At 37.7% G+C, this 27,045-nt stretch overlaps 3 protein-coding genes across 4 annotated transcripts; 2 read left to right on the forward strand and 1 right to left on the reverse strand.

The window, feature by feature from the left end:
- Positions 1-511: 511 nt before the first annotated feature.
- LOC108103089 (class E basic helix-loop-helix protein 22) lies at positions 512-2,649 on the forward strand. The gene is made up of 3 exons (XM_017208443.2): positions 512-793; positions 1,573-2,175; positions 2,242-2,649. Exons 2-3 carry the CDS (start codon positions 1,604-1,606, stop codon positions 2,366-2,368), a joined length of 699 nt encoding a protein of 232 aa, XP_017063932.2. The 5' UTR covers positions 512-793; positions 1,573-1,603; the 3' UTR covers positions 2,369-2,649.
- A 115-nt stretch (positions 2,650-2,764) lies between these two features.
- LOC108103090 (cytochrome b5) lies at positions 2,765-3,591 on the reverse strand. Its single transcript, XM_017208444.2, has one exon. The coding sequence runs from the start codon at positions 3,438-3,440 to the stop codon at positions 3,027-3,029; it is 414 nt and encodes a 137-aa protein (XP_017063933.1). The 5' UTR covers positions 3,441-3,591; the 3' UTR covers positions 2,765-3,026.
- A 2,380-nt stretch (positions 3,592-5,971) lies between these two features.
- On the forward strand, positions 5,972-15,426 carry LOC108103087 (synaptotagmin-5). 2 transcript variants are annotated; one of them, XM_017208441.2, is made up of 6 exons: positions 5,972-6,350; positions 12,255-12,462; positions 12,839-13,238; positions 13,304-13,538; positions 13,598-14,095; positions 14,159-15,426. In XM_017208441.2, the coding sequence occupies exons 2-6, from the start codon at positions 12,275-12,277 to the stop codon at positions 14,335-14,337; spliced, it is 1,500 nt and encodes a 499-aa protein (XP_017063930.1). In that variant the 5' UTR covers positions 5,972-6,350; positions 12,255-12,274; the 3' UTR covers positions 14,338-15,426. The 2 variants fall into 2 exon arrangements, with proteins under 2 accessions (XP_017063930.1, XP_017063931.1); XM_017208442.2 differs by having other exon boundaries at positions 12,842-13,238.
- Positions 15,427-27,045: the final 11,619 nt, after the last annotated feature.

Consider the following 27,045-nt stretch of genomic DNA (forward strand, 5'->3'; position numbering starts at 1 on the left):
AATTTGAATGTTTGCAGTAAAAAATGGAAAAGATCTAAAATATACCTAAATAAAATAATAATTCTATGCGATTATATAAATATTTTGATTTATATTATGAAAATTCCAACTTCGTTGATTAAGAATAGTGTATAAAAGATAAATATATTTTAAAAATATATTTGTATATTTTTTAAATATTATAACATATTTTATATGATGGTAGAAAATAAGCAAACTTAAATTTTAAATATTAATATTTAATAAACTAAAGTTTTTGATTCAAAATGTAATTTTTTTTTGTGATGATTAAACTTTTGAGAAATTGTTTCAAAGCTAAATAATTTTTTTTCGAGTGCATCGACAGTGACTCATTCACCTTTGCTAGTATTGGTAATGGTACTGGTATATGTATTGGTTTGGATGCTGCATTATGCGAAGCACAACCACTAAACGTCAACCACCGGCGTCAACACCCGACCCACATTTTTATATAGTGGCTCATAATGTTCCTTCTGCAGAAAGAGATTAACACCAAACGACGACGGTGGCGTTGGTGGCAAAAAATTTATAATCGACAGAGATGCTAGAGTGAAAGAGACAAAGCAAATGCGAGAGAGAGAGAGAGAGAGAGTGCGAACAGAGAAAAATCGGAAAATCGTTATGCGACTACTATAACCCACCACAAAATCGCGGTCGCCTCTGTTGTTGCCGGGCACCTCACACTCGCGCATCGAATCCGATTGCGATTGCGATTCCAGGATCTGAATCCTCTGACATAGCAGCCGCATTTTAATTTTTTTCCTGGTTTGTGGTGCGTGCGATTTTTTATAAAATGTTTAAATCCCCAATTTCTTTTTGCCGTGCTCCGTGCGCCCTGCCGTCTCCTTCATACACCAGCGAACTTGTGATTTGTGGTTAATTTAAATAAATAATCCTTAAAGTGCGCCATAAATTAACAGCCAGTTAAATAAAGTGCTGCGGCGATTCTGCATAGTTGATAAAAGATTTTATAGAAGAAATTTCTACTTTAATATTGGCAAACAAAATAAATCCCCTCTGATTCGAGAGTTTTTAGTTTCTATATAGTGTTTATTAATTAAAGACTTTTAATAAAGCCGATTAAATGCTCGATTTAAACAGAGAAGCCATATCGTTTAAAGCGCCATCTATAAAATTATTGGCAAACAATAACTTTGCTTGAACAATTATTTAAAACTATTTTATGTACTTAACATTTTTGAAAATATATTTTCGTAATTATTTTTGTTGTTAAAAATCGTTAAAAATTTTTTTTTAGAAGGCTTACGAAATTGAACAATTTCTGTCAAACGTATATTAAAAATATTTTCGTTAAGGCCTTTCATTTAATTAAAATAATATTATTTAAACTATTAAATTATAAACATAGAAACGCTCCACCTATTAGGAGCTTTGGGAAGCTATTCCTTTTATAAAAATCCTCTAGCTGGCGCCACCGAACAGCTGAGTGTTTCAACCCTTAATAACTATAAACCGTTGCAACCCTGTCTTATTTTGACTCGCTTTGACTACCCTAAAGTATTACACATCCCTTCAACATTCTTTTTTCAGAGCTGCAAAAATTCAACGAAAATAAATAAATATGGACCCTTCGAATCTGGCCTTTGGTTTCCCCGGTCTGCCCAACCATGGACACATGCCAATACCACCCACCGCCAATATGCTGGGGGGCCAGCATCCTGCACCCACCGCCAGTCCGCCACAAAGCGTTCCCGGCCGTCGGACGCCACTTGGATCGGTAGGTCTGGGTGGTTTCTATGCCCAAGGCATGGGCATGTCCCAGCAGCCACCGACGGATGAGAATAAACCAGGACCTAGTGCACCGGAAAAACCACTTAGTCCCACGGCCGCTGCCATTGCAGCGATTGCCATCAGTGGTGGCACTACCACGGTGGCTGTGTCTAGTGGTGGCGCTAGTGGAAGTGGTTCCAACAATGGCAAGCAGAAGAATCGCCAAGGAAAGACTGTTAGGCTGAATATTAATGCCCGAGAACGTCGTAGGATGCACGATTTAAATGATGCCCTGGATGAGCTGAGGAGTGTGATTCCCTATGCCCATTCCCCATCAGTTCGGAAGCTATCGAAAATAGCCACCTTATTGTTGGCCAAGAACTACATTCTTATGCAGCAAAATGCTCTGGAAGAGTTAAGAAGGTAAGTTAAATAGGGTAAATTAATTAAGATAAGGAAATTAAAACATCCATATTCATTACCTTTCAGACTACTGGCCTATATACAAAGTACCACGGGAGCTGCACCCTTGGATTTGGGTGCTTTCCCAGCGGCTGCCAAACTGCAGGCCCTTCTCCAAGGACCCCACAACGAACCGCCCTCCAGCAGCAGTTAAATAAGAGTCTGAGCCACTACCACGGTTCTCCTGATAAGCAATCCATAAAAAAGCAATATTTTTAAGTCAATTGGAGGAAGATGCCAAATATTTGTGTACTAGTCAGGCGAAAGGAGGTTGATAAAGAGCCTCTTATCAGAGCAGCCAAGTGAAAATCTGTTAAGTGATATTTATTTTTGTCATAAGCATTTCTTATTTGTGCATTTACATAATGTCAACCACTATATGTAAGATGATGTATTAATAAATAAAGTATTATTAAAGTAGAAAGAAGAAAAAGATTGATTAGTTTTCCTTTTCTTTCACCATAAGCATGGACAGTAATAATTTCTCTAAAACTTCCAAAACATTCCCAACAATTTTAAATCACCAAATGACAAATACTAAAAATCAAAATCACATTTAAAATAATTTAATCTTAGATCCGTTTCAAGTCTTGACAAAAATATACATCAATATATAAATATACATATAGTTGGCTGGATGGTTTTTAGATGATTATGCGAAAACCGTTTTGCGGAATGCGAAATAAGCTGATTAAAACTAGACACAAAATCAATGAATACTCTAAAGAAATATATAAACATTTACTCGTACAACATGGGGGACGGCGGCGAAGGCGATCGGTGCGAAATCGGCTGACATTATATTAATATTACTATTCCGGTATGCCCAGGGACAACACCTTGTTTTTGCCAGTGCGAAAAATGTGCTGTTTGGTGGGAAGTTGACCGATCAAGAAATCTTTCATCAGTTCAATGGCATCACCAGAGTGTCCTGTACCATGAAACGCGATGGTGGCATCTCGTCCTGCATGATCCATAATGACATCATCGCCGCCGGGATGGTCCCTTAGAAAGTGAGTGACATCGTAGACTCTGTCATAGATAACCACCCAGCAGTCATCGAAGCTATCGTGCTGGGCCACCTCTTCTAATGAGATCTCCGGCAGATCCTCCACCTTTAAACGTTCCTTTTGATTTGATACAACCAAAACTTGATTGCTTGATTTGCCATGTCCCAGGGGCACAATCCTCAGAGATTGCAAGAGGTTCGTCAGTGCAGATGACATTTTGTTAGTAATTACTTTCACTTTTATTTATATTTGATATAACGATTTGTAATGCCGCACGACAACCACTTCGAGTTGAGTTCTGCTTGATTGGTTATGATTCCAGTTTCTCTCTGGTCTTGTGTGTCTTGTGCAGCCACCGGTACTGGAGTGTCATTCATGCCTTGGATTGTAATCGTTTTATAAATGACAACACGTGAATCGGTCGATGGAGCCGAAACCACAGTGATAAGGCTTCGGGTCTATAGAAACGAAGCATCATAGATCGGTTTATTACATATATAGAAACATATAGGCAAACTTGTTTGCATCAATATTCATGGGAGGCCTAGGCTTTACACTGAGATTGTTAGATTGTGTAATATATATTTTATGGGCAATCGCAAGCATATGACTCAATTTCCCAATATGCTCGGGCAGATGAGCATAAGTGATATTATTCTCTTTCGAATGTTGGATTCTCAGTGAGCTAATTACTTGCTACCTTTTAAATTTAATGGGCCAACAATTATTTAAAAGGGAAATTGTTAACGAGCTTATCAGCATTACAATTGATTTATTGGCACAAGTCAAATGTGCACCGGGCGAATCAATTACGTCTATTCGAACCGTTGGATTACAAGTCATTCAGGCAATCAAAATACTTTTTGGGTTAATAGCCTGTATTCCTGTATTTTTGTTTTAATATTTTAATTAAATGCGTTCTAAGTTCGCAAAGAATGGAAATTCGTGTCAGGCCACAGACGTTTGCTCTAAATTGCTGAAGCAGCCTCTAATGGGAACAGAGATAATGACTTCACTATAATCGCTAAGTACAACTTTGAACTTGAAATTGGAATGAATTCTAAAATGATGCCACGCTTTTGAACTATTTGAACTGTTAGAGAGATTTTTTTTCCAAGTAAGTAAAGTATGCTTAATCAGCTATTGTTATGAAATAAAAGGGCTGATGAAATTAGCCTACTTGAATTGCTATTAAAAAAGGGCGGCAGACAGCACGCAGTTCAGAAATTCAGAAATAGAAATATTGCAAACTTATGTGTTTAGTTTTAATTACGTCGCATACAATCAAAATATTATTCAAATAAGAAAAGAAAATATTATTAAATTAGTTTTAAAGACGTCACAATTCAATTGTTATTGAACATATAAGATTGTCAATTGAGTTCAAGTTTGATGTGTGGTTTTTACAATGTTCGGAAATCCAATATGCCAGCAGCTCAGTGTTAAGATCAGCATCATCACGTTCGATAATGACTTAAAACCGCAAAAATATTCAATGTCGTAATCAAAAGTACTGCGAACTCTTTAACTGGGCTAATATATTTGACTTTGACTTTGAGGTTTCATTTGAGTAGATAAAACCGTATCAAAATACCTTTAGATCAACAGAAAAGGCATGATAATAGCAAAGCTAATAAGGGGATCTGAACCCGCAAGATGGGTTATCATTATAATTCGTCGTGATTCCTAAACATGCGTCAATTTTTCTAATGTTTTAATTTAAAAAGTGTGTAGTACTATCAGATTTGTCTAAAAATGTGTAGAAGCGTAAACCAAAGATTATTCCTGATGAGTTTTTGCGAATATTTTGAGATTAAGTAGGAGAACCTTCAGAAGCATTGTCAAGTCCACGGCCGGAATCATTTTAATAGTAAGCTAGAAAAGAAACAATGATTGTTCATTTTTCTTTATATTACATTTTAGAGTGCCAAAAAGATCACTTCTAAAAATATACAAGTCCACCAAAAAGTCTATAGAAATTTGTTATCACTTTATTATAAATTGTTCCTACAATCTAAATTTGCTTTTTGAAAATAAGTAAAATAAAATATTTAAAAGATGTATAATGAGTCTGCTTAAAAGTGCAGTTAATCTTTAAGAAATACAAATTTTCGTACATTTTGTTTAATTTATTTTTCTTTTTTGGGGCGAACCTTAGCCCAGCAAGCTGTTAAATTATGATTTGCAATCAGCAAAAAGCGGACTTTATATTATATAGGTAAGCACAATGATGCGTAATGGATGGTCGCTTATTATTAGTTTATATTGTAGTTAATCTTAAGCATTTTGAAACAAAACCAAGTGGCAACTCTAAAGTAACTTAAATCCTGGAAAGCTTTTCAAAATCACAAGCTTTTTGGCAACGTTATGAATAATGAACCGCTTGGGATTTGGCGGGCTTTCATGCAAAATGGGACAGCTGTTGCTCTTTGATAAGCTTTCGTGTAAAAATGCTTTTCCGTCCGTAGTAATACTATTTTTTAGCTAAAAGAGCCGGTCCCTGATAAATTTTAACTATAACACAAAGTTTAAAAATCATATGATTAAGCTTTTTAAAATATCAGCTTTTAAAAAGGGATCTTTGACGAAAATTACTGCGAGGACTCGAACTTTCCCCATTTGTATTTGTGTGTTTCTATGCGTCCATCTGTGTTTTGAGGTTTGCAAATGTGTGAGTGTGATGGGACATGACATCGGGGAACTGCGTGTAATTTTTGGTGAACAAAAACACAGTCGAGTTTCAGCAACGCTCTGGCCAAGTTGTTGAGGCGCGTGAACCAAAAAGATAAAAGAAATTAAAATAAAGGGAAAATTCAACCTCAGTTATCTTTCACCGTGGATAAATTCATTCCGAAATACAAATAATTTACCAGTGTGCAGAGGGGATTATTGAATTAAAAATAAATGAAAGCCCGCTAATAAGGAAATTGGTTTGAAAACTCGTTAAGAACCCAAAACACGCACATTATGCGTTGTTCGGTGTAGAGCAAATTGCGTATACGCCACGTTGGACCGTCAAAAGGATTTCGTAAACATATTGTTGCGGAAAATTGCATGTATCAATTTAAATAAGAAAATTGTTTGCACAATTTTTATTTGTTTGAACGTTTGACAAATATTCAACGGGTAAGTGCTGACACAGCTGTTTGATTCATATCTGAACTCAATTTGCATACAAATTTGTTGTTATAATCTGGAAAAATAGTTAAGGCACGTTTGGAAAACAAGTCATTCAATATTAAATGGCTTTTCACTTATTTGCTTTGAAGTCGAAGTGAAATCTTTATTGGACAATGCCTTTGTGGGGCCAATGTAATTCGAACTTGTTGAGCAGAGTAAATTGATTTTCTTGGACGAAGTCGGAAATGTAAGCTGGCAAACTTTTATTGTAAAAGTTAAGCTAGTGGATATTCTTTTGGAATGGAGTTCTGGTCAAATATTCTATGTGAAATTGTTGTGATCTTTTGACATTCTCATAGGAGTTGGCCAACAAAATTATGCAAATTGTTTTCCAAAAAAAATTGGGCTAATGTGAAAAGGGAATTGAAGTTTTAGTAGTCTGAATTAGCCATCAAATGTGATAATAAATTTTTTCCTATTATTGAGAAGCATTTATTAATGTATCAAAAACAATTTAGCTTTCAAAGTCTACCAGAAACTTCATTAAACAAACAATTTCCATATTTTTAAGTAATCACCTTTTACGTCACATCCATATCAGATTTTCCGAAAATTGTTTGTTTTGGAAAATGAGTTTTCCCTTTCGCTCATCGAGAGTTCTTTTCGAGCACCCACTTTTTAGCTGTTTACTGATACTGAAATGATTGCATTGCGTATACGGCACGTGGCACGCGTTGTTCATTGGCTGTGATAAATTGTTACAAAGTACAGTGTTAAAATATAATCAGTCGAAAGCGTTTGCGAAAAGTACTCACACATATGCGGGATCCTTTAACCAATTTGCCATTTTCCGTTTTCCATTTGAAAAGACAGTAAGGATTTTGTACGGAATTTCTGTGCCGCGGGCTCTTGAACCTGGCGGAGAAGCCAGGACTTGTTGGCCACGTTGCCAGCCACTCAAAAACAACAAGGATGTCCTTGAAACACCCGTACATATGGCCGTGACCCCCGACCTCCATTCCGTTGCCGAATAGAGCTCTCTTCTGTCGACCTTCATAATACATCGTATATATTCTTTGACTGGAATATTGCGTGTTAAGCAGTCAACAGGCTGCACTAAAGAAATGCATTTATTATAGACATTTCTGGGTGTCGAAGAGCAATGAATATTTATCACGTGTCCAAAGATTAATGTATTTTTAATGCAAAAACGTCGCCCAAAGCCACGGGCAACATTGACGAGGCCATAAAGAAGCTCACCCAGCCAGCCATGTTTGTTAACTTGTTGAGTTATTGGCAGCTCTTTAGCCTCTGGCCCACCACTGGGGTTCCTTTCTGTGGGTTGTCGAGCAGGTTTCCCTTTGTCCCAAACACAAGTATTAATATCACACTTATTATTTCCGTAGCCCACGCCAGGACATGTATTTTCCTTTATTTTTTTCCGTTTCTTTTTTTTTTTTTCCTTCCTGAGTGCTCATGTAAACATTTTTCGTTGTTTACTTCTTGGGCATTTTCAGCGTTTTAATGAGCGTTTTATTGTTTATTTTTATGCTCTCGCCCTAATACCGGAGGCGCATAACTTTGGGTCACTTTATTAAATTGCTGTTTATCTTTGCCACAGTCTTGCTCACTCTCTCTTATGTTTTATTTCTCATTTTCAATATTTTTTCTGTGTCCCGTTGGCCCCGGGTCCCATGGTTTAATGGCCTGTGGCGAATTGACATATGGTTGTTGATTTTAATGGGATCTTTTATTCCACTTTTATCGCATATAAGAGGGTTTCCAGAGTATTTCAATGAAAGTGAAAGGATTACTAGGAATTTTCTACTGAATGGCTTACATTTGATGACTGAAGAAGATCTTTGACTTTTTGAATGCTTTTAAATATGCGAAAGGACTTGCAAATTTTCAAACTTTTTCAAACTTAATGTTTAAAGTATCCATAGGTATACATTACAGAAACCATATGATAAATATTCATAGAAGGTTGGGCTTCTCTCATTCAAGTAACCCAAACTTTGCAAAAGGAATAACATTTTAGTATCAAGTTTTTTCTTTTCCTGCAAAGTTTACTAATCCATTTATGCCAATATCTTAACCAGTTCTCAGCAGCTCATAGAACATCCCCTTTAATCCCGCCATAAGCCATAAATATTCATTGATGGCTAATTAGGAAAGACAACGATGGGGTCAGCCTTCAATTTGCCCCGCTGATCCCATTGACATTGGGGACAACAACTGACGATGCCATTGGTGGGAGATAATCAACTCGAATAACAAAAACAGAACCATTACTGTGAGTCCAAAGAGGGGGCACGGGGATGATGATGAAGATAATGATGTTGCTGATGTGGATAAACTAGCGCCTCGACTGTATAATTATGGAGTGAATTACAAATTGCTGATGCCTGATTATTGACGGCCAGGACCTCCGGATCCGTCAAGTCTGAGTCCTGGAGGCCAACGTGGCCCTCACACCGTGAATGTTGGGTAAACTTCTGTAGCTTGTTTATGCGCACTGAAGGTTTTTCCATTTGTTGCTCGTGGGAGCCCTGGGTAAACTGCAATGGATGAGTTAAAGCCAAGGGAAACTTTATTCCAGGTGAACAAGGCCACCTGTTAAAGAATTTCCAGTTCGGTACAGGAGCCTTTTATAGGTTTGCTTATGCTGTAGGTCAGTGTTTATGAAACATACATAAACAGAAAATATCAAGAAAAGGAGGAAGCAGTTATAAGAAACAATTGTCATTAGTATTTTTGTGATCTATTTTCAAATTATCTTCATAACAAAGTTAACATTCTTAAGTCTAGCAGGTTTAGCTAGGAATATATTCATATTTTTTATTAATAGGAAATGCAAATTTGTATCGGAGCAACTCTTACTTTTTGTCCTGGCCAGTCTTTTGCCCAGTACATTTCAGGACAGGACAGCACGTGAACCCGATGTCGTAATCTAATTACAGTTGCCAGGGACAGGTGTGCATCCAGCACTTGGCCAATGTTTTCGCAATACTCTATGGCAGGATAAGCCGAACAATGTCTACGGAAAGCAGGAAGGATAGGGGCAAAGTGCTTCCGGAAGTCGAAGAAAAAGTATAGTTTAATGGAACTTGTTCAGTGCAGAAATGAAGCTGGCTTATGTGAGTTAAGTTACATCCGCTTAATCCATGCATACATACAAAAGTAGATATTGAAGCTGAGTGAAAAGAATTTATATCAATTCAGGCTTGAAACTTGGATGTTTTTCTGTTATTTAAACAGAAACTTTCCATATAGTAAATCTACAGTCCCTTAATCTGACTGAACCCTAACTGACCTAGCAACAGGATAATAGGGCGTTTGACTTGCTGACGACTGCAATTGTCGACGTTCTTTGAAAAGCACAGTAGGGCGTGAATGTGGCCAAGAAATGGACTGGCAACTGGGACCATTCCCCGGGCTTTTCAGTCACAAAACACTTCATTAGACTAATGAGCATAATTTGCCATAATTGCGCCATTCAAAGGAGCTGCGACCGTTGAGAGCCATCTTTATCTATTAATTTTTTAAGCGAGGATGATGAAATCGCCAGCTAACGACGCCAAGAGAAATCACGGGAATGAGCTGGCCCACACATACCTACCGTTTTCCCAGGCATTCAATGAACCATGCGGTTGATTTTATCGATTAGATAAACTTAATTTTAGTCGCTCTGTCAACACATTGTGGGACATTCGAGGGACTCATTTCTGCCCTTGATTTTGCTGCGACGCAAACACAAAAAAAAAAAGATATAGCCACAGGCGGAAGTAGTGAGGTCTTATCTAGGGGTTTCAGCGAAAAGTGAAAATGTGCACGATAAAAGCCGCAAAATGATTTACAAAGCCAACCAAATACCAAGCCAGACGGCCGGGCCAAAAGGGCCAAAGTCGCGGTTTTTGTATTAAAATTTATGACAGGAGCAATAAATCCCTATGCCCACAGGCCCACACATGTGTGAATGATGCATGTGGGCAAATACCAGGTTCAACAAGGGAACACTTCGGAGGTAGTGCCCTGGAACAGATTCTTTAAAATATGTACTCTCACTAGGTTGTTGGGTTACATAAGCCTTTGAACTGGGATTAAGATATAATTGGGTTATATAATTTTGGGTTAATCAGAAGCTTCCTTCTCTAATGACTTATTTTTGGTATGCAATCTTTTACAAAAAGATAATTTTGGAATAAGTTCACACTACATACATTAGATATACATACTTACTTTTTTTGAACTGATGAGACTTTTTTTGTATATAAAATCCTCTTGTAATTGAATTTCAAAAATAAAAATCCCCATTCTATTAAAAAGGGTATGACAATTCATTTAAACTCACATAACCACATGGGCCGGGACAAACATTTTGTGCGCGCTGCCAGTGTCAGGTCATGAATGTCAGGACAGACAGACGGATGAAGGACACCTCGGATGACTGAATGACTGACTGATGATGTGCGAGATCTACTCAATTTGACATTGATTGGGTTATATGTGATTTACAGGGGCCCAGAGTCTGGAAAAACGTTAGGTGATATCAGTTCGGTGGCATTTTGCCATATTTCCCAGGGGATTAACCATCGATTGACTGGCAAATATATTTCAGTGGAAAAGTCTACATAAAGCGCTTAAATGCTGCTCCACGAATTTTCCCTTTAATTTACGGGCTCTAGCCTTTCCGATAGCGGCTTATCTTTGCAACTGTCAAAGTTTAAATTAGAACTAATTTCATAAATTTTCCAAACAGGCACATTAAGGCTGAAACTCTGTTATATGCACATAAGGGAACATAAATCATTTCCCCAAGATTTTTCAAGAAGCCAAAAAAAGGAGGAGGAGTAGGGTATCCAGGGAAATGAACCCGCATACACACCTCATGTAATTGCCATAAAAGAAAGCGTAGACCCAAAAACAAAAAGTTGGCCATAAATAAATAATGAGTGAAAAGTAAATTTGCAGAAATTGGCCAACAAAAGGGTGCGGTTGGGTGAGGTAGGCGAAAGGGTCAGAGGTAAATAAGGGAACGTAGGACTCATCCAAAGGTGGCTTATATAAATATACTAATTAATTACCAAGTCGGTTATAAATTTTTGCTTTTTCAACAGACATCACTTCATTTTGGTGGCAGCTCTTCGCTTTCTTTGCATTTCTTTTGCACAGAAAAAAATTAAATATTATTATTGCTAAAACATTACATTTTAAATTCTAATTTTGAGATTTTTTGAGTATAAAAATATCTCACTTACAAAAGAATATGATAACCTAGCTCCTCTGTTATGCCATACCTTAAGGAAAAACCGGAACTATAAAGCTGCTTTGCAACTGTTGCTGTTAAGCAACTTTAATGACGACCCTTCCACATTTTTTGTTTTAAGTGTGGATGTAATTTGGTGGATTTAGTTGGGGTGCCTGGGATGAGGGTCACCTGCCAGTTTGCTCGGCTAATTGCGAACTAACCGAGGCCGAGGCGCCTTTATGGCAATTTTGTGTGGTTGCGGTCTAACAAAGACAAAGCCTCGGTACCTTCATTATCCTACTGCTGGATCCTTGAAGCTGGTGGGGAGCTGTGAGCACGTGCCGTTGGTCAGGATTTTGTGGTGCCACCACACAAACACCACCACCTTTAAGCCGCTCAATTAATAACCCACAAAGCCAGCGAGCGGAGAAGATGAATGTCGGACGTGGGGCCCCGAGCTTTGATTTATTTATGAGACTCACATCCCGAGGTCCTGACTTGCTAATGAATGTTTTATGGCTAGTTTGGGTGTCATTAGGCAGGTGGAGAGTTGTCGATGTGGGGTCATGCCCAGTAATTGACCCGCGTTGCCATCTCATGTGTTATTTGTTTAAGAGTTGCTGCTACATTCTTTGACCAATCGATGATGCTTTCTTCAGATTCACTTATAGCCGAAGAAATGGACATTGTCATACGTGAGGAGGACATTTCACTGGCACAAATTGGTGTCTACGCCTCGGTATCCTTTCTGGTGGTTTCCGCTGTTGGGGCAGCCCTTTATACCACCTGCTCGAAAAGGTATCGCCTAAATTGGTTTGAGCAAAATCTCCTAGAGTCTGCGAATGAAAAGGATGAGGATCAACAGAGGTAAATATATTAAATATATTGAAGGTTAAACAAACTGTATAAATTAATCTCTTTTAAAGTTATTTTTTGGAAAACACCAATTGAAAATATTATTTTTGTGCTCTTACGTTTTTTATCCTTACATGATTTTTTTTTAAGTTCAACCTGAAAATGAACCCCGGCAAAAACTCATTTTAACAAATTGTGAAAATTAGCATGTTGTTTGCTTTTCCTACTCGAATAAAAAAGTAAATGACAAAAAATTCTCATTTCGAAAATGGCAAACCTGTGTAAGATAATTTTAAAATTTTTTTCCATCTTCAGTTTGCATTTTTTTGGTCACCCTTGGTGGTACTAACCGTATATAATGTCCTCAATTGTTTTCGTTTCACATCAGCAGGGAGGCCTTGGTAGCCGGTGCCGTGGGCTATAATGTGGACAATATAAACGAGGTGTCGCGTGGGAAATTCAGCAGTGGAAATGCCGGCAACCTTAGTCCCACATCTTTGAAAAGCGAGGACAATGACCCGGCCTTTTGGGTACCAGCTTCGGTCACCTCGGCATCCGGCATCCAGCAACAGGTTTCAAACACCACCGAGGAGTCGGCCCCGCCCACACCCACATCGCCCACTGGTAGCCTGAAGTCAAACACCTTGTCCTACTGCTCCACCACCTCAGTGCCAATTGCCAGATCTGATAAGCACGTGGTCCTAGCCATGCACCCAAGTCGTCCAAGAGTTTCCTCTATGAATGCCAAATTAGATCACACAAAAATTGATATGACTTTGTATAGGAGCGTAAGTGAAGAGGGATTTTTTCATACTTCCTTTCAAATATTTAGTAGTTGTTTATTATATTTCAGCACTCTCAGCCGAAGACCATCAATCCAGTTTCCCTAAACGAAGTACGTGGCAACCTGCATGTCAGCATTGGCTATGATCCTGTTGGTGGCTTGCTAAATGTTAGACTACTGGAGGCTCAAAATCTGCAACCGAGACAGTTTAGTGGAACTGCTGATCCCTATGCCAAAGTCAGATTGTTGCCGGACAAAAAGAATTTTTGGCAGACTCGGATACACAAGAGGACCTTGAATCCAGGTGAATAACAAAAAAAAAGCAATGTTTAAAAAAATTAAAAATTAATTACATTTTTTCAGTCTTTGATGAACAATTTGTATTTGAGGTCACAGCGGGTGTAATTGACAAGCGTACAGTAGAAATTTTGCTTTACGACTTTGATGCCTATTCCCGACACGTGTGCATTGGAGGAACTAAGCTTCATTTGGCCAATTTGGATCTGAGCGAACCGTTGAAGCTCTGGACTCCTCTTAGTTCTGCCTCGGCTCAGGATATGAAAGTGGATTTGGGAGATATAATGGTGTCACTGGCTTATTTACCATCTGCGGAACGTCTCATGGTGGTCCTGATCAAGGCCAGAAATCTGCGGATTGTTGACGATGCTCGAAACTCTTCGGATCCATATGTAAAGGTTACTCTCCTGGGCCCCGGTGGAAAGAAGATGAAGAAGCGTAAGACGGGCGTTCAAAGGGGCACGCTCAATCCGGTTTACAATGAAGCTCTGGCTTTTGATGTCGCCAAGGAGACTCTGAAAAATTGTGTACTTGAATTCACCGTGGTCCACGATGGTTTATTGGGTTAGTTAATTTATAGATAACCTTAGTTATAAATTTCAGAAAATCATTTCATTTTTATTACAGGATCAAGTGAAATTTTAGGTCGTACCCTTATTGGAAATTCGCCCGAAGTCCGCTGTGAGGAAAAAATATTTTTTGAAGAAATTTTCCGTGCCAAAAATGCTACGGCCCAATGGGTTCCACTACAGGAACCGGCAAACAACTTAGCCACTACCGCGAAAAATTCAACCAGCAAGAACTAGCTTCCACAGTTGTCGGCTGCTTTTGGTTCGTGTCTAAGTAGAGACGGCGGCGGTGGTTGTCTTGGGTAAGCGTAAGTCTCGTATAAGGGTTATGTCGTGGCTGAGCGCAACATTTTGTTGTAGTAGGAAGTAAGCAAATGCTTAAACCTTTTGTATGCTAACATTTCAACAACATTCCGTTTCTTTTGAATTCGATAGATGATCGGATGATAAATTAATAAGAGATTCGTAAGATTTGGAATCGATTGATTGAATACCCTTATACCCTTACAACTATTATTAAAAAAAAGTTTTGTAATACAAAAGAAAAAATATAGAAAATTCCGTGGGAGGATGAAAATTCAGAAAACATGTACAGCTGTTTCCAAATTAATAGAAGTAATAGAAAATAATATTTGACCTTCTTTAAAAGCATTGCGAAGCTACTATTATTGTGAGAACGGCTGTACAAATATATCATTTTATATTTAATATAAACCAAGATTATTGGTTAATTATTAAAAACAATTACCGGAATAAGGGAACTTGCAGGGATATGTTTTAAGCAGGATAGGGAGTCGAAAAAGATTGTCACACTACGATCACTAAACAGTTTTAAAACAAATCAAATATATCTCAATGAATGTGCTTTGAATGGTATCAATTAATCAATTAAGAAAATATATTTAATATACCCTTTATGCGTCAGAAATGTCAAGAAGTACCTAAAATGCAAAATACCAACTATATTAAATTAACTAAATAAATATTTATATTACATATACAAATATTTTCGGAACGCAAGCGATGATTATTATTCTGATTTTATAATTTTTAGGCGAAGGTTTCAGGGCACAGAGGGCACAAAGATCCATAGAGTTTTAATTTTATTTCCGGTTTACTGAAAATTCCTTGAAAATATATTGCAAAGCTAGTAAGTGAGTGTAACCAGAACTATTCTTATATACATTATACTTAATGTAGTGACTAAATATATATTATATAAACTAAATCGTGTCTAATTAGTAGACTTAGCTTAAACACACAATGTATTTCTTAATCGCAAACTACCTTATATTTATCTATGTTAAATAAAGTTCTTAGATCTTAGACAAATCATTTGTTTTGCCTTCCTATTGAACCAAAGAATTGGGTTAAGTCCTGTTAGCTTTAAGGGTAATTATCAAACTTTCTATTGGCCAACCTTAAATTAATTTTAGCCAAGAACATCAAACGTTTGAGGTTTTCAATTTTCCGTAGAACGAAACCAAAGAAATCCCTGCCCTCATTTTCCTTTTTTGTGGACATTGAGCCTTAAATATTTTCGTGGGCGAAACGAACTTGTTGGCCAAGTTGGCGTGCAAAAAAAGTTACCGGAAAACCCGTTAACTAATTTTCCAACATTGACTGATAAATCCGCCGGGAGCTGCGACGGCAACGTCGCATTTGCTGTTAAAGCAGCCATGCAGGACATGCTCCAGGGTCCTGCGAACTGTTGCGGTTCCTGTCTGTGTCTATATAAGTTCACCGTAAATTTCCTTTTCAATCAAAATGTGCTTTCATTCAATTTGGAAGGCGGCGGCGGGCATAAGTAGCCTTACTTCTGGCATCGGGGGGATATGGAAAGCCCGAGGGAAAAACTGCAAAGGCAACTTTGAACGGGTGCCAGAAATTGGTGGCGCCGTAAGGTTGGGCGGTGCATATAGAAAAACTTTACGTTTTTGAGTAATACATTATTATGAATTATTTTATATTCTAAATAAAATTACTTCCGAAGAATAGTTTAAACTTAAAGTTAACAAAAATAAAAAATCAAACTGAAAAAGGCGATATCTATCGAAATTTATAAACTAAAGAACTTATTTATTAGGACTTTAGTTTCTTTCTTTAAAAAAACTTGAAATTTACAGTTAACCAAGATAGTTAAAAACTTTATGTTACTTTAAAATTGTTTTCAGTGAATGCAGTAGCTCTAGTAAACGGCACAGGAAGCATACTTATGGAACTCCAACAAGGTCCACGACCACATTACATAGTGACCTAGGAAGGCGAGGGAAAAGTGAATTGACCGATAGTCGCTTCAAATTGGATTCAAAGATAGTCGCCAGGACTGGCAGAAAATACCGCAAGGATAGTTAAATTATTTGCTTGCCATTTCCCTTAGCTTCCGGTCCTTTTCCCAAATGCCTCTTCCACAAAGTTAACATTTTTCCTTTTCATTTTTGTTTTGGTTTTATAAAGTTTGTTTAACCACTTTCATTGGTCTTTTAAATTGTGGCCAAGGTCGATGGTCAGTCTTTGATAAACTTTTAAGAATGAAAAGAGATTCTAAGGATGTTATCAAAGTTGAACTTGCAAATTTATTGGCTGCTTAATTTTGGTTTGATTTGCTAGGCCTTCGCTTTAGGTTTTCGATCATCAATATTTCAGCTTAAAGTTTTTTTAGTATTTCAGCCTTTGTTTAATCCAGTCAGCATCGAACAATAAATTGCTGTTCTCATAAAGTATTCGCTTTACAGTGCTCTTCCGATTATGTACATTTTTGACTTATTGATAGACTCTGTCTGCCAATTGTCGCTACTCGGGCCAAAGTGCTTTTGTGCAATTTTTCACTCTATTCGTTGGCAATCGCTGGGATTCCTTTGGAACGGCAGCTATCAATTTTTCACCGATAATGCCTGGCATCAATGTCAGTTGGCAATAAACTGGAAATGCGACTAACGAGTAAATTCCATTTTTAATTTCGTCGCACTCTTTGTCTATCTCAACGCCATTTGGTCTCTGCATCATCTCGGTTTTATTTGCTACTACTACACATTCCCAGTAGTTTTTTCCCTTTTCCAAGTCCTCAGTCCTGGGCTCTGGGTTCTGGCCAGTTTCAAAAGCTTGTCAGCGGAAAACGTAAACTAACGACATTTTCGTTTTCTTATTTACACAATCAATTTCGTGCTTTTGTGATCCACGGGCAAAGGCGGACGGGAATGTTGAAATGAAGAGAACAGCGAATCCTTGCAGCATCCTTCTTACCAGGCGACATTGCGTGTGGATGTGGATACACATCCTCTGTATCTTTGGACTTTCCTTTGCAGTGCTCTTTCTGAAAGGTATTCATACTTATGAATATACAAATTTGCATATTTTAACATTTTGAATTTAACATTACATATACCATTATATATATAATCTAGAATTTTTGAAGTAAAATATTTTATAATATGATATAGTTATGGAAGACTAAGACACTAAAAAGTATATCATTTAGATCAACAATCATGATAAAAATGCCTTTCTTCTTAGAAAATAATCTATTATGATGAATTAAATACTGCATTTAGAAATGTATTTCTAACTTCGACCTTTTAAGTATAAATTTCTTCCCTATTTTCTGGGCTCTCCACTGCCGCTGTATCGTTAAGTTGCCATTGCTGTATAGCTTTAGTTTCGGCAGTGACGATAGCAATGGTGTTGCACAAGCTACTGTTGCTTTTGCAGCTACTACTGCCGTTTGTGCCGCGAGGGAAATTGTCGTCAAAGCGGAAAAAATGTCACATTGTTGTTCTAGCCATCATGGAGATGAGGGCGGGATGGGCGGATTGGTGGGTGGTATGGAGGCCACTCCTGTACTTGCCACACGTTGCATGTGTGTTGCATTGGCAGTAATAGTTCTAGTTTCGTTTCGCTTTCTTTTCCTCAGCCCCTTTCTTCCGCTTTTCCAACCCTTCCTTTCCTTTTATTTTCCTTTTTTTTTTTTTTTGTTTTTTGTGTCCTTTCTTTTGATGTTGACCGCATTCGTTGGCTCGTTTCGCTGGCTGAGTTCGCTTTTTGGGGGCTGCCTTTATTGTTTATGCAACTGTCAGCAGTTTTCGCTCCTCGTTCGCCCCAAGTTTTTCCAATCTCCCACTGAACCCCCATCACCACATTCTCGCAGACTTTCCTCTCTGTATACGTGTGTGTGTATTTGTGTAGGTGTTTGCTTTGTATCTCTGTGCGACTTCCATATTTGTTGTCATTTCGAATTGTTTCAATGACTTTTGACAGCGAGCAGATTAGCTCGGCGACGCCTCCGCTGAATTTTCCACCAACAGCAACCAGCATCCAACCCCTTCTTCAATTATCGGGGGAAATCAGAGGTGTATATTTGGATCATTCTTCATTACCAACGGTGAAAAAAGTAAAGTTCATCGGATTCCGATTCAATGGATTTCTCGTGATTACCTTAAATAAGTCTTTTTGTTTGTCTCAGGTTGATTGAAACTGAGAGCTTGTTAAGTTGTTATTTTATAATATTAATGCATAAGTTTGATCTTTATTTCAAAATAAAAAAAAAAACAATTGCATTTAGTTTTTGGAAAAATAATTCTTAGTTTTATGTACAGCCAAAAGACAGATTTATACTGTTTAGCCTTTTTAAAACATTAGTTTAATTCTTCAACCATCTGGCAATCAAAAGCTTAAACACTGATAAAATGCCTAAAAAGCTACTTTAGCAAGTATCCAATAAACTCAGCCGGTAAAATTATATTTTCAGCTCGAATTTCAAGCATCGATTTCCCGCAAATCCAAAAGGGGGAACATCCTCGTGCACCGTTGCGAAATAAACCAATTATAAAAAAGCCATTTCGCATGTCAACAGAGTGCACGCAAGTTTAAACTAAAAAGCGCAAACAAAAATTAATTAAATTATTTTTAGCTAAGCAATGTCACATGTGGTTGTTCGATGCAGCTCATCAATAAACGAAATTTATGGTAACCGCCGAAACGGCAACAAAAGAGGGGAAGGAAAGTGCAACAGAAAGGCGGTGGTCAAAGCCAATTAAAGATGGCCAAAAAATCCCCAACGAATGGGACTAAAACAATGTCCCTGGCGAGCCTGACGACCAACCGAAATTTCAGCCACCCAATCAGCATATTTAAATTGTGTTGTGTTTGGTGATTGAAATGCATGAAGAACGACAGCGTAAATAGGACAACGCACCACAAGTTAGAAGGACGCACACACACACACACACTCGCACATCGATCTATTCGAAGGACACATTGGCAAACATGAATTTTTACCATGTCGGTGACTCTGCGGCTGCAGGTTTTACCCGATGGCTCCTTACCTCCTTTTCGAATTCCCCGTTTTCCATCTCCCGACGGCGACAACATCCACACTTTAATGGCCCACAGCACTATTGAATCGGTTACCATTTCTATACACCGAACTAAATATATTATAAAAATATTCTTTCGATTTGAACCGCGAAATAATATTAAACTGACACAGGAAATAAGAAATGATCACCACTAAGGCTCTAAAACAATTTATATTGACGCCTAAAAGGGGCCAACATTGTGTTTATAGTGACTTTTTGAAATATGTATTTATTTCTTTAATATTCTCAGTGTACCCATACCCATTCCGATTCCCATAGCCATTGCCATTCCGATTTCGATTCCGATTCGTCGTCGTCGTCGTCAGAGATCGATGCTGGTCAGCAGTTTCGTTTTGATTGTGCGATTTTCTACTTTGCTGTGCATTTTTCCTTTCATTCATGCTGTTTTCCTCGATTTTTCCGCTTTTTTCCCAGAGCTATTTCCTGATGTGCAATTTTTTCTTGTGTTGTATTTCCAACGGTCAGCCGCGCTGTAGAACTCTAATTGCTCGGCAGTGGCCAACACATGCGAAGGTGGCCTATCCATTTTTTAGATGCGCACAAATCGCTGGAATATTGTTTTCAGTTTTTTTTTTATTTTTTTTGTCTGTGTTCACCACTGACGAGACTGAACGCTATAGTAAAAAATAAGTCGCAGCAGAAAGTCGGGTCGAGCACTTAAAGGCATCCAATTTTAATTGGAATTTAGGCGAAAAACCGTAAATATTATTGTCGTGGGCCCGGAAGGAAATCTGGCTATTATAAAAGGGCCGCACGTTTTCAATTCAGAGTGCAGGCTGCACTATTCGAACGCCGATATTGGAGTTTCGAGTGGTTTATGGCAGGAATCGTGTGGCTATAACGGACTCGAAAATTGCCACCAAGCAGGATGTACATAGTTGAGTCGTGGACCAACCAGGATTTTACGTGAGTGGCGGAATAGGATTTGAAACGGATGTGTGGGCTTTGCATATGAAAAATGATATATATATGTGCGGCAAAATGTGTACTTTTTTCTGGGTAATCGGTCAGGTTGCAGTAGTTTTTAATATGACATCTTGGTAAATACATCTAAAAGACAATATAGGATAAAAACATAATCAAAGTTTAAAATTCTGCTTTTTCAAGTAGATAAACTTAGTAATAAAGAATGAATATATTTTATATTCTTTAACTAAAATTGACTCACACAGAAAGTGAAAACAATCTAAATTTTGTTATATAGCTAATTATAAATGATCTCTTCCCACGCCCATCTTGTTGTTATGTTTACTCTCCGATAACTTGGCCATAACAACCCCGACACTTGGAGCAGCAGCTGAAATCATTGTCACATTCGCCTCACGACACGCCCCTCAAAAGTGGTAGGGGCGGTGAAATGGTTGGGTGGGTGTTGTAGATTGGAGTGGGTTACCAGGGAACATTTGTAGTCAGAGAGATGTTTGCATTTTGCAGATGCAATGTGGATGGGCAGGATGAAGCAAACATGCCAAGTCGTAGCGCTTGAAATCTTAACGTGATTTAAGCCACGAAACGGGTGAAAATTTGGTGCATCCAAGGAGGTAAGTGGGGAACTGCAGACGGTACTGGTGCTGACAGGGAAACAGGAAGGAACAGAAAGGACTGGCATTTGGTGGCCGCACAATTGGCACGTCGTTGCGGCCGAAGAAGGAGGCGAAGTGACAGAATTACCGGGATGCCTACCAAAGTACTCGAAAAAATTGGAGTGTCTATATTTGTATTAGTTATGTTTTACATATTCCATTAACTTAATTTTTATACATTCATTTTTACTTTTATTTGATTTTACATAAAGTTTATTTAAGTTTAAATTTTATATTATTTAAATATAGTTTAAACTTTTCAAAAGTCTACTCCTTTTTAGCCGTGTACTTGACTCCGTCCTGATGTTTTGACAATAGCTCTGCTGCTGATGCTCGTTATTGTTGTTGGGCTGCAGTTGCGATTTCTGTTGCTGTTGCCGTGGTAGCTACCACCTCGAAACGCAGCCAAACTGCTTCAGTACCCTAATCAGCAGCAGCCATGCAATACCGCTCTGACTTTGATGCACTCACTATTTATGTGCATACCCATGAACGGGTAGCCTTGCCTTGCCACGCCTCCTTGCCACCCGCTCCGCTCTCAGATCAACACTCCTTCGAAATTGCACGTGACACAAATAGGTAATTGCACTTTGGGCAAAAGTGTGACACGCAGACATCATTCATTGAAGATCAAGGAGCGGTGGGGATAATGTGGACAGCGGTGTTCCTGACACTCTGGCAGGCGATAAGTTTTCTCAGTCAGGAAAAGCATTCAATTGCCCGATAGATTTTCCCATTTTCCGTGCAAGGCACTCCAATCAGAAGCACTGCCAGCACAAGATTCAGCCTTGGCTGTTTAATGAAGTGTAAATTCATGTCTACATTAAGTTGGCTTAAAAGTTTGTCAAGCGTTTTAGGTACGTAATTAATTTCGCCAAGCAGGATTGGATTATAATTTAAATAGAAATTGAGGCAAAGGAAACTCTAGCCAACTATTAGGTTCTCAACAAAAAAGTCAGATTCGGTGATATTTAACACTAATTAAGACGAACTGAATAATAATCTACTTTTGAGATTTAATAATTATAATTTCTACGAGCTTAAGGAAAACGTTGATGTGCATTGTTCAACAATTGATGCCAAGTTTTGCTACCTATATTACATAATATTAATATTGTATTAAAAAATAGTCCAATTGGCATTAAATCCCAATTTTCTATTGCACATCCATTCAATGTCAATGTTGTGCAATCTCCCAAAAATCCGCATTAGCACCAGACGGCCCCTTCCTTATCGTAATTTAACCAACCGGCGCACCTGTCAAAATGCATTTTCCCTCGGCCTTGTCAACGAAAATGTTCCAGTTTGTTATCAGGCCGACACTTGCCCATTTGGCTGGGCCAACACCTAACAGCAACACCTAATACATCCGAAAGCAGGCTAAACAGGCGACACACAATGGGACAATGGCAGAGCGATTTGTGTTAAACAATTTGTAGTTCGTGTTTTGCTTGTCGCTGCAAGCGTAGCTGATTTCACTTATCGCACCGCGCCCACGCGGAAATTTTCGTGAAAACAAGCAAATACAATGCCCAAACACACGGAAAATTAAGCCTTACGTTATGAAAATAATTTAATATACTTGAAGATATTATATTGTTTGTAATGAAACAAGGAAGAATACAGAAGTTATTTGAAACCAACTTTCTAACTAACCATTTTTAAGAATGTTATTATAAAACCTAAATATTTTTATAAGTATGTTCAAGAACTTATGTTTATTTTTTGAGTGTATTTACAACAACGCCAAATATGGCTGACATGGCTGGCGGGTTACTGTTGCAGTCACAGTTCACAACTCGACATAGAATACAATTTCCCCGACAGCCCGAAAGGCTTTCAGAACATCCAAAACATTTATTGTTTGATATAGTGGCGCGATATTTATAATAAAATATTTGTTAGCCAAAGGGTTTATCGTGCTCTAGTATTGTTTTGATTTGCTAATCTGATATTAAGTTAATGTAACTTTGTAAAATAGAGTATGAAAATAGAAATTACTTATATAAACCAAAAATAATATCGATAAATGAGGTAAGTACATGTATATATTGTTTATATAAAATTGTATTATTGAAATACATTATTATTGTCTAGTTTGCTTTAAGATTAAGCTGTCTAAAATGCCGAGTCAAAATAGCATGCCCATAACGCTCTGTACTTGTACAACTACTTAAAAGCCAAGAAGTCTCTGCCTGCATTGCGTGTTATTTTTTAATTTCAAGCTTCGCTGGGATTGGACTCTTTGCTTACACATATTGATAAATAATAACTTTGAGCAATCTACTCAATAGATGGATTTTAATTGCATACGCTGCAAGGAGTAGCAACGTGGAAATGTAGAATTAGTTTGATTAGACAGCGCCCAAGGCAATGCAATTTTCACAAGCTTGATTAATAAATGTCGCGCTTTTGTGGCTCGTTGACAAATATTGCCGGTTTGGGCCAAAAACCACCCATAAGCCAGCCCAAACCAACGAAACCTAACCACCGCTGCTTGCGATTTCCTGTCAATAAGCCTTGTCAGCAACATGAAATTAACGCTATTCAAGCCTGGAGGGCGCCATGCAAGGAATTCTTTCACATTGCGACAAATGTCTGGCTGCTGAATCCGAATTCCCAACTCTGACACTTTCAATCAGTCCGCCAAGGATTCCCGTTGCCATTGCCTCGTTTCCCTGGTTTTCCCCACCGTTTTCACCCTCCTGACAACCATGAAGGGAATGCCAATGCCGCTCAATAAATGTCATTACATTGTCAAGTGCATATTAGCGCCATAATTGAACGGCGTGATCAGAATTTTCCTTGCCATTCTATGCAATTTCCAGAAAGGAATGAGAAAGTGTGCGTAGAAGTTTTTAGTGTAAAGTATAACTAAAAAAAGAGTATGAATCTATATTTTCTTTATTTCCTTTCATATTTCAGTCATTAAATAAGGGTAATCAACCTATTGTAGTTTTGTACTGTTTATATTGTCCAGATAGATAATTTACTGTAGAGACGTTTCTTCTTTAACTTAAAATATAAAGAAAATCTACAACTTTAAATATTGTAAACATTTTTGTAAAACACGTTAATTTTATATACACATTGGGTGGCTTTAAAAATATAAGAATGTTTTAAGTTTTTAATTTGCTAGACATTATTCTTATTACCTACACTGTGCAGCACTTACAGGGGGTTAAAAAGCTAAGCTTCGGATAGCTATGTTCTAGACACCTAATTAATGGAGAAGTAAGTACATGTACCTCAACGTTTTAGCAAATTTGAAATCAAAGCAGTTGAATTGTCCACTAATTAACTGAAATTCACAAAGTAAAGTCCATGGCAAATATACGCACACCACTTGTTTGACTTTTTCAAATTAATTATTTAATTTAATGTAAACATTTTGAAAGTATACAACAGAGTAGGCAAGGCCAATTAAAATTGGCCGGACAGCGAGAAAGCGAGTGAGACAGACACAGAGCTTGAAAAAGAGATGCAAAACAAGCAGCCAAAACAACATTTTTCTTTTTATCCAATACATTTTAATGGGTCAACAAATTGTAAAACTGAATAAAAACAAATTTCTCCCATCAACAACTTAGGATTGAATTTTTTGTTGTGTTGAGAAATAAGCGCAAAAAATGTGCGTTGCCCATTTCCTTCGGTCTGGTTGGCCGGAATTCTCGCATTTTCCGGCTGAACGCTTGCAGACCAAAACTGAATTTATAAACCAAAAATGCATGATAGCCGGTACCCCCACCCGATATTCCCACCACAGTCAACCCCCCTCCATCACGTTTGTCTGCGGCTTTTGCGGCTGTTGTGGCGACGTCCGAGCCGCAGCTACAACAAAACCCAAAAAAGAGCAACTAAAGCCACCAGAATTATCATTACGGCGGCAAAAATCTCTTGGCAGTTTCCCGGACTTTTCCTACGGTCACCCACCCGCCTTCCGTTTTATTTCTCGTTTGCTGTTTTGCGGGGGCACAATTTTTTCAATTTTTAGTTTATGCCACGGCGAACGATAAAATTGGGTGGGCGTGGCCTCTGGTTGGAACACAAAAAATAAAAAAATGTAGTAGAAACGCCCAAAATTATTAGTGGAGTTCTCATCTTTTTCGCGTCTTCTCCACCGGCTTATGTTTTATGGCCCACTCGGCTAGAGCCAACTGAATTCGGGTAACTGAACTTGCAACTGGACGAGGATGAGAAATCTATTTGATTCAATAAAATGAAATACGTTATACTCTATTTTGTTAAAGAAATAGAACAGAAAGAATAGAAACTAAGAGAGAAGATTTTTATTTTTGACAATATATATACATATTTTTTCATATCTCTTTCATTATGAATTTTATTAAAAATAAATAGAAAAGCTTTCTTATGTTGGTTCTTAGTTTTCAATAAAGAGGTTTCATACAAAAATACTCTTCCTTTCCATTCGCAGTTAGAACAATTTCTCGATGCCTTGGAATTTATGACTATCGGCCAAAGTTAGCAAACATTGAACGAAAAAAAATTGTTCAGCAGGCAAACAGAAGCAAACAAAACAGAACACATGGAAACATAACTTGGCATCATTATACAAGTGAAGGAATGGGCAGGCCCAGATATACGTACATAGATATACGAGTGTTTCCAGCCAGTTGTGAGCTCTTGAACTTATACTGCACTCTGTTTTTTATTATTTTTTTTGTGTATGGTTTTTCTTGGTTGCTGCTGTTGTGGTGTTGCAGATTTATGTTTTATGACCAAAAAGTGTCTACAAATTTTGGCCGAAAGATGGCGATGGAGAGTGTTTTAGGAGTCTGGCTGGCCCCAAAAGAAATTCAAGAGTAACTCATGTCGAGCCTTATGGTAAAATACGAGCCAGTCTTCAAGTTCTTGAGGGCAAACGACTGTTCATTTATAGACAGACAAAAATGCTCATGAATCCTTGAAAGTATGTTAACTAATCTTACAAGAAATAATAATAAAATGCTTGCCGGAAGATATTTATTTATTTAAATAATAATAAGGTATACTCGTACCTATTAATCCTTTTCTTCAAATTATAACAACTTATAGGTTGTACATAGTTTTATGGGCCCCTTAATCTTAACCACATTAGTAGATGTCTGAGAAAGTTTCAACAAAATTTGTATATTTTTATCTTCCAATAGACGATTACTAATGTAAGTAAGCAAAGCCCAAATCATCTTACTGGTATGATAATTCTTCTTACTGCCTTACTGCCATTTATTCTAAGCATTTTCAGCGTTTCGTTTTCTGAGCCTTTTCCTTCGAATTCACCTTACAACTTTTACTTTGACTTTGACATCGTTTGGCGTTTTTCGTGTGTTCCCCCTTTTTGGCTTTCTCGGAAAAGCTACTACCATTCCATTTAAATACGCATATCATTTGTACACTGCCATAAGAGGGAATTTCTTAGCCATCTTCAGTTAAGTTACCCCACATACCGTATCCCTAGAATTCCCCATTACATTCCCCCATCCCTCAGTTACCCAATGAGCTTAAGCTAACAGGGTTTTGTGGATTTCCCAGCATTACGGCCTGGCATGTAAGCGTAAAGCATGTTAAGGAGGGGCGTGGCTAAGTAGCCAACCCACCACCCATCGCCCACACTCGTTGTGTCTGTCTCTTCTGCATTTGAGAGCCTGTGAAAATTGCTAAAGTATTGCAAAACTCATTTCCTAATGTCAATGTGAAGCGAAAAGATTGAGTGGGTAATAAAGAGTTGAAACGAAGAGTTAAATGCTCTTTAAAGAAAATCAAGAAAAGATATTTCAGCGATATATTGGTAAAAAAATTTAAACTATTTAAAAAAATGAATCATAAAAGACCATAGTTCAAGGAATCAAATAATGATATTTATTATTCTACCAGATAACATTTTAGAGTAGCCAAAATTCTGCAAAAATCTTTGTTTGTATTTTAGATATATATAAAAAATTAAAGTACAAAAGAGATGGAAATTCGCGTAAGGACACCCTTTGCAT

This window comes from Drosophila eugracilis, unplaced genomic scaffold (assembly GCF_018153835.1).
Source record: "Drosophila eugracilis isolate 14026-0451.02 unplaced genomic scaffold, ASM1815383v1 contig_1197, whole genome shotgun sequence".
NCBI classification, from domain to species: Eukaryota; Metazoa; Arthropoda; class Insecta; order Diptera; family Drosophilidae; genus Drosophila; species Drosophila eugracilis.